Source organism: Triticum aestivum, chromosome 4D (genome assembly GCF_018294505.1).
Source record: "Triticum aestivum cultivar Chinese Spring chromosome 4D, IWGSC CS RefSeq v2.1, whole genome shotgun sequence".
NCBI lineage: Eukaryota > Viridiplantae > Streptophyta > Magnoliopsida > Poales > Poaceae > Triticum > Triticum aestivum.
In genome coordinates this window covers 22,214,436-22,222,652 of record NC_057805.1, presented here as the reverse complement: position 1 = coordinate 22,222,652, position 8,217 = coordinate 22,214,436, and the positions used below count along the sequence as shown (strand labels likewise).

Sequence of the window (8,217 nt, the reverse complement as noted above, 5' to 3'; positions counted from 1 at the left end):
TCCCACGCACCTACACAAACAAATAAGAACCTCGCAACCAACGCGATAAAGGGGTTGTCAATCCCTTCACGGTCACTTACGAGAGTGAGATCTGATAGATATGATAAGATAATATTTTTGGTATTTTTATGATAAAGATGCAAAGTAAAATAAACAGCAATAAAAATAGCTAAGTGTTGGAAAATTAATATGATGGAAAATAGACCCGGGGGGCATAGGTTTCACTTGTGGCTTCTCTCAAGAGCATAAGTATTACGGTGGGTAAACGAATTACTGTCGAGCAATTGATAGAATTGAGCATAGTTATGAGAATATCTAGGTATGATCATGTATATAGGCATCACGTCCGCGACAAGTAGATCGAAACGATTCTGCATCTACTACTATTACTCCACACATCGACCGCTATCCAGCATGCATCTAGAGTATTAAGTTCACAAGAACAGAGTAATGCTTTAAGTAAGATGACATGATGTAGAGGGATAAACTCATGCAATATGATATAAATCCCATCTTTTTATCCTCGATGGCAACAATACAATACGTGCCTTGCTGCCCCTGCTGTCACTGGGAAAGGACACCGCAAGATTGAACCCAAAGCTAAGCACTTCTCCCATTGCAAGAAGGATCAATCTAGTAGGCCAAACCAAACTGATAATTCGAAGAGACTTGCAAAGATAACCTATCATACATAAAAGAATTCAGAGGAGATTCAAATATTGTTCATAGATAATCTTGATCATAAACCCACAATTCATCGGATCTCGACAAACACACCGCAAAAGAAGATTACATCGAATAGATCTCCAAGAAGATCGAGGAGAACTTTGTATTGAGATCCAAAGAGAGAGAAGAAGCCATCTAGCTAATAACTATGGACCCGAAGGTCTGAGGTAAACTACTCACACATCATCGGAGAGGCTATGGTGTTGATGTAGAAGCCCTCTGTGATCAATGCCCCCTCTGGCGGAGCGCCGGAAAAGGCCCCAAGATGGGATCTCACGGGTACAGAAGGTTGCGGCGGTGGAAATAGGGGTTTTGCTCCGTATCTGATGTTTCCAGGGTATATGGGTATATATAGGAGGAAGAAGTACGTTAATGGAGCAACGTGGGCCCCATGAGGGTGGAGGGCGCGCCTGGGGGGTAGGCGCGCCCCCCTGCCTCGTGCTCTCCTCGTTGATTGCTTTACGTAGACTCCAAGTCCTCTGGATCACGTTTGTTCCGAAAATCACGTTCCCGAAGGTTTCATTCCGTTTGGACTCCGTTTGATATCCTTTTCCTTCGAAACACTGAAATAGGCAAAAAAACAGCAATTTGGGCTGGGCCTCCGGTTAATAGGTTAGTCCCAAAAATAATATAAAAGTGTATAGTAAAGCCCATTAAACATCCAAAACAGAATATAATATAGCATGGAACAATCAAAAATTATAGATACGTTGGAGACGTATCAAGGCCACCGTCGACGCCTCACGCGCGGACACCACCACGCGGTTGCCTGCTTTAAACGATAGTTTGTGGTGTTTTCTGTCAAGGCCATCGTCGGTGCATTCAACGAAGACTATGAGGTGTTTTCTCAGCAGCCGGTGGGCCCCACGGCCGACAAGACCCGCCAGCCTGTGGGCCCCACGGCCATCAGGACCCCGCAGCCGGCGGGCCCCACTAGAGGCCGGAGACGCTGGCAGTAGGGGCCTACCCCTCTTTCTCAGACACTTTGTAACCTGGGAGGCCCATGTATAAGGCCTCCCAGGAGCCCTCCTAAGGGAGGGGGCGATCATTCATTCCACCCACACAAACACTCAAGGGAGAGAGCAGAGCTTAGAGCCCTCTTCTTCCTCCTCCGATACAGCTCCAGGAGCAACCTTGTACAGCATGAGTTCATCATTGAGATCCTTGCAGAGTAGGGGTGTTACCTCCACACGAGGGCCCTGAACCTGGGTACAACGTTGTGTCTGTCAGTGCTTGTGCCTAATCCCGCATCCATATACCGTCGGCGCTCATCGGTCCCTAACCACACGAGATAAACCATCCCATGGCATCTGCCGTGCAAATACCACAACAACCCCAATGCACGTCTACAACACAACTACAAAAAACAAATACCAAAGTCAAACGTAATCACCCCCTCCCTCCACAAATCGTGGTTTGTGTGATTAATTGCGGAACACATATTTTTGTGATTAATTGTGCAACACACATTTTCGCGCGTCTTCTGTTGGAAGCAAACTTGGATGATTCACTACCTTAAATCCTTCATTTAAACCACCATTGCATTTAAACCACCATTATACATTTTGAAAGAACAGGAGGATAAATCCCTTGTCTCTGCATCAATCATGCATGTGGCCATTAATACAAACCATCATATATTAATTCTATGTGAAGGATGATTTTCTAGCTAAGTGTGTTCAAGTGATAATTTTGGCTTGGTTGTAAGCGTGAAACTCCGAATGCCTGATTTTTCCAAGATTTTGTTTCTCTTGCATTAAAGGGCTCACGCGGTTTGTAGGATTTTTGCAGTATTCCTATAGGATTTCTTCCCACGGGATTTTTACCTATGTGTGGCATTCATTTTATAGGATGGAGGCACTATATTTCTTTTCTTTTTTAGATTTTGCTTATTTATCTATTGACCTAGAGCATCATAGCACACTTTCAAATATGAAGTTGCTTTCCTAGGATTATGTCCAAAACTGCATCTTCTGTGACTTGCGTGTGAATGTAAACTCGTGCATGCTCTCTCCTTCACTTCAGAAAGAGTCTTATGTTTCAACTTGTCGAGTCAAGCTAACTATGCCTTGGCGCCCTAACAAGTTTGAACTTGCTCGAAAAAGATTCTAAAAAGGGGCTCATTTCAAAAAAAGAGAAATATCGTGATTCTACGCGGGTTGATGATGAGTCACCAGCGATCACCACCATCACAAGCTGCAACCCCATGGTCGTCGCCCATCCCCCACGGGGCCCGCCGGAAATCCAAACGGCGTGACAGCTCGCCCAATAGAATTCCGCCTCTCCGGATTCCGCGCGCCCGCCAGCCAATCAGCTTCGAGATAACCACCTCCCTGGGTCCCGCCGTTCCTCCAGTCCACTCCCGTCAGGCCACGTCGTCGAAAAGGCCCTGCCAGGCCCACCGGCCCGCTCTTTTACCCGAATCACCCACACACGAACCCACGGGCGCTGGAGCGTGGGCCCAGGGTCGCCGTCCGGGCTCGCGGTTTAATAGAGGAAAAGGGCTCCGACCTCTCACCCCACACTGCTCCGAGTTAAGCGCTCGCTTAACTCTACTGAGCTAGTGTCAGCGGGGCAGGCGCCAGGGTGCCTAGCTCGGTCGCTTGAGTCCGACGAGATGGCGAGCGCCGGCGCGGCGATCGGGGCGCGCGCGGCCCGCGCCTGCGACGGCTGCATGCGGCGGCGGGCGCGGTGGCACTGCGCCGCGGACGACGCGTACCTGTGCCAGGCGTGCGACGCCTCCGTCCACTCGGCCAACCCGCTCGCGCGGCGCCACCACCGGGTGCGCCTCCCCTCCTCGTCCTCGCCGGCCGCCACCTCCTCCCTTCAGCACGCCGACCCGGACGAGCCCGCGTGGCTGCACGGCCTCAAGCGCCGGCCGCGCACGCCGCGGTCCAAGCCCGGGATGGTGGGCAAGCACGGCGCGCCCGCCGCCGCGAAGGCCGCGGCTGCCTCGGCGGTCCCCGATCTCGAGGCGGAGGACTCCGGCTCTGGCATCGTCGGTGAAAACGACGACGGCCACGGCGTGGAGGTCGAAGACGAGGATCTCCTGTACCGCGTCCCGGTGTTCGACCCCATGCTCGCTGAGCTCTACAACCCCATGCCGGTCGACGAGTTCCGGGAGCCCCTCGAGCAGAAGCCTTCCGTCTGCTGCTTCTCGTCGCTTGCCGGTCAGCCGTCGTCGGAGTATGCATCCGGCGTGGCGGACGCGGCCGACGGGTTCACCGGGTTCGACGTCGTGCCGGACATGGAGCTCGCCAGCTTCGCCGCGGACATGGAGAGCCTGCTCATGGGAGGAGTCGAGGACGGGTTCGACGACCTGCGGTTCTTGGACGAAGAGAAGCCCCAGCTGAACCTTGACTTCGACATGGCGGACTTCGATGATCAGAGCACCGCGGCGCCGGCGCCGGAGCAAGAGTTAGAGGACAGGAAAAGGAAGCGGTCGGACTCGGGGATGATACTTAAGCTCGACTACGAGAGGGTTATCGACTCCTGGGTCCATGACGGCGGCTCGCCGTGGTTCTACGGCGAGCGCCCCCACATCGACCCTAGTGACGATTCCTGGCTGGACTTACCGGTAAGGACCTGCCCTGACTCCTGGCATGTGATCTAGCAGTACTCTTATTTCACTTTTGTATATATAAACTTGTCGAGTTGTCGTCTAATCAAGCTCGATCTGTTGATTGGCATGGACAGGCGGGGAGCCGGGGGTTCGGGCTCGGCGCAGCGGTGACGGCGGTGACCGGCGGCGAGCGGGAGGCGCGGGTGTCGCGGTACCGGGAGAAGCGGCGGACGCGGCTGTTCGCCAAGAAGATCCGGTACGAGGTGCGCAAGCTCAACGCCGAGAAGCGGCCGCGGATGAAGGGGCGGTTCGTCAAGCGCACCGCGCTGCCACCGCTGCCGCCGCGGCCGCCGATGGTGCTCGCGGCCCACGGCCACGGCGGCGCGCACGGGCGCTTCCGTTTTTGAAAGCAAGCGCTCGATCGTTCGTCCGTGGATGAAGCCGCATGCATGCATGCCTGTGCATGCGTCGTCCTCGCCGCCGCTCGAACGATAATCCGCTAATAAAATACTTCACCTACGTAGCTCGTTCTTTCTTTCTAGTTTTGAGCAGAAACCTCTGTCAAATAGGACGCCCTCACCACGTACGTACGACTGAATATACACTTGTAGAAAGTTGTAGCTATGTACTGCAAGCATCTGTATATACGTTCCATGATTTAGGGTTATTGTTGTTGTTACTTTCGTCGTTTTTGTAAGGAAGTTGTGCTGATTACAAAGGTTGTACTGTAGATGTTTATCTCAAAACGTAGGAGATACATTCATGGTACAAAAGAGTTAGGGTGGGTAAGGACTTGTAACTGAGAATGGTAGAGGGAGATCAAAGCCTAGTTTGTGTATGTCAATGCATGCCTTCCAGCCTTCCATTCCTGATGTATTGGGTAGCCTCGAACCAGGGCACAATCTCTGAATCACAACCACAATGTGCTTATTTGTAAGTCTAGAAATCTGGTATTTTATACTGGTGTAAAGGTTGCATGTCTTTTTTCCTTTCTCGATCAAAGCCTTGTACCATTTTTTGGATCTAAACATCTTGACACTTTGTATGTAGATATATATGAAATTTTTCGCTAGCTTTGCATCTAGTAGCTATAGACTGAAGAGCATGCCACTCACATATCTTAACGCCTCTTGGATTCAAACAATTTCTAAGGGCTCATTCGGTTTACAGGATTTCCGATCATAGAAACAGGAAAAGTAATGATTAGGGTGGCCTCTTTTCCTTAGGCTTTGGTTCAGTAATGGTAAACACAACCGTAATCGGAATGGGATTGCGTAGGATGTACTTCACATATTTGTCGGAAATCCTCACCGTAATTTATAACCTCCCACATATTTATTTTGCTGTGACAATGCATCAAAAGTTACAAAACCAGCTCTTTGGATCATCTCTTTGAAATTCACGGAAATTTGAAGAGAGATGAGGTTCATGCAACCAATCTCGTGTTACAATTCTTTCAAAATTCCTCTGGTTTGAGTTATCCAGTAGGATGCCTATTTATACAACCTGATTCATATGGTCATAGGGGTATCCATAAGAAAACTTCTAATGAATTAAAATCCTAACCCTTTGCTTCAACAAGTAAATTCAGATCATGTTACCAATCAACTTGTGCGATGTGGTGTACAAGGTTATCTCAAAAATGGTTGATGCTCGCTTGAAGATAATTCTATCATATATCATCAGCCCAACTCAGAGTGCTTTTGTGCCTAGAAGAATGATTACAGAAAATATTTTAGTGGCAAATGAGTGTTCCCACACAATAAAGAAGAAAAGGGCGGGTAAAGAAGGCTTGTGTGCTATCAAACTGGACATGCACAAAGCATATGACCGAGTGGAATGGTGCTTTTTAAAGGAAATTTTGTTGAAACTGGGATTCCAAGAAAATTGGGTGGATTTGTGTATCCTCTGTGGAGTACCGAGTTCGTTTTAATGTTGAAGAGGCTGAGAGTTTTAAACCTACTAGAGGATTGAGGCAGGGGGGGTCCTCTCTATCCCTACTTGTTCTTGTTATGTACGGAGGGCTTGACCGCCCTCTTAGCTAACACGGAGAAGGGTGATATTTCCGGTATTAAGGTTAGCAGAGACGCCCCTTCAATTTCCGAGACGCCCCTTCAATTTCCAATCTGCTCTTTGCTGACGACTCTTTGATCCTTATGCAAGCCAACGCCATGAATGTGGAGGCTTTGAGATCAGTTATGGATTCTTATTGTGCCGCCTCGGGGCAAATGGTGAGTGTCAAAAAATCTAGCATATTTTTAGCCCCAATACAAACGTGGAAGACAAGGCGCAAAGTGGTTGTTTTCTGTTCCTGGTTGATAAATTATTATGAAAAATAGTGCATGGAAAGAAAAATTATTATATGCTGGAGGGAGGGAAAATTTGCTCAAAGCTGTTGTACAAGCTATTCCCACCTATGCCATTTTCGTCTTTATAGTTCCTACAAAAATTTGCAAAGGAATCATTGACGCGATGTCGTAGAGGACAATCAGAAAAGGATGCATTGGATGGCGTGGTGAAAGATGTGTGTTCCAAAAGACCAAGGATATATGGGCTTTAGAGATATAAATTGTTATAATCTGGCATTGTTAGCTAAACAAGCTTGACGTCTTTTGGATAATCCTGATTCCTTATGTGCAGAAATCTTGAGAGCCAAGTATTTCCCGGAGGGTGCTTTGATGAACGCAATTTTAAGAAAGGGCTCCTCTTTTACTTGGCAAACATTATGGCGGGAGTCAACTCTCTCAGAAATGGTTATATATGGCGAGTTAGAAATAGACAAACTATTGATATTTGGCGAAATGCTTAGATCCCAAATTGTGCAAATAGGAAAATTATTACTCCTAGACGAGGGCACCTTCTGTCAAAGGTTTATTATGATCCTATTGATCCCGTCATGAATTTTTGGGATGAAGATTTGATGAGACAAACGTTGGCCAATTGATGCTCAACGAGTCCTTGTGATTCCCCTCCCTATGCATAATATGCCGGATTTCATTGCTTGAATACAAAAAAATGGTTTATTCACTGCTCGATCAGCTTATTTGAAGGAATGAAAACAACAACACGGGAGGAAATTGCAATACACAAATGGTATGGGTAGAAGCAAGGTCAATCCTATTTGGGGTAAGATAGCTTGTCCAGCAAAGGTAAAAATATTTATTTGATGTACGAATCCTCGCGTGTCGTGTTACGCTTGCCAATGGACACATGAAAGTTTTGCCCATTTGCCCATCATGCTCGAATGGGCCAAAGGATACAAAACATGTTGTTAGGCAAAAAAAAGGTGTGGGATAAGTTGGGGATGTACAAGGTGATTAAGAAAGCTTGTGTTAATTATCATGCGGGAGAGGCAGTACTTATATTACTACTCATGCCAGATCAAGAATTGTCTATTTTGGGCCTCAATGCGCGTGAATTGATCGCTATAACTGCTTGGCATTTATGATATGATAGATGTAAGTTGGTTCATGAGGGTAAGTTTCAAGAGGGGCGTATGAAACCTCGATGGGGATTCAAGTTATAACGGCAAACTATGTAAATGCCCACTCCCCTAATACTACTAGGAGAAATGGAGGATGGAGCAGACCTCCTAAGGGGTTTGTTAAGTTGAATGTGGATGCTCATGGTCTGCTTAGGGGCACAATCGGTGTTGTAATCAGGGATGACAAAGGAAAATTCATTGTTGAAGGAAATTGGAAGATTGATTGGTGTGCTGATGTTATGACAGCGAAAGCGTTGGTGCTTAGGTTTGACTTATTATTGGCACAAAAGGCAGGCTGCAATCGTCTCATGATTAACTCTGATAACATGGAAGTTATTGACACGATGAAGAATAGATGACATTCTGTAGGAGTGGCGGCGGCAGTTTTTGATGATTGTTGTTTTGTGGCAGGTGATTTTTCTCTTACTAGTTTTGAACATTGTAA

General features: G+C 47.7%; 1 protein-coding gene across 1 annotated transcript; it reads left to right on the top strand.

Annotated features, from left to right (window-relative positions):
- The first annotated feature begins 3,238 nt into the window (after positions 1–3,238).
- On the top strand, positions 3,239–5,360 carry LOC123095870 (zinc finger protein CONSTANS-LIKE 16). The gene is made up of 2 exons (XM_044517442.1): positions 3,239–4,303; positions 4,423–5,360. Exons 1-2 carry the CDS (start codon positions 3,344–3,346, stop codon positions 4,693–4,695), a joined length of 1,233 nt encoding a protein of 410 aa, XP_044373377.1. The 5' UTR covers positions 3,239–3,343; the 3' UTR covers positions 4,696–5,360.
- Positions 5,361–8,217: the final 2,857 nt, after the last annotated feature.

Bases quoted from the DNA above. Each gene is read 5' to 3' on its own strand.
- LOC123095870 (XM_044517442.1), top strand. From the start codon at position 3,344: ATGGCGAGCGCCGGCGCGGCGATCGGGGCGCGCGCGGCCCGCGCCTGC. The intron at 4,304-4,422 runs GTAAGGACCTGC...TGGCATGGACAG, and splicing joins ATTCCTGGCTGGACTTACCG to GCGGGGAGCCGGGGGTTCGG.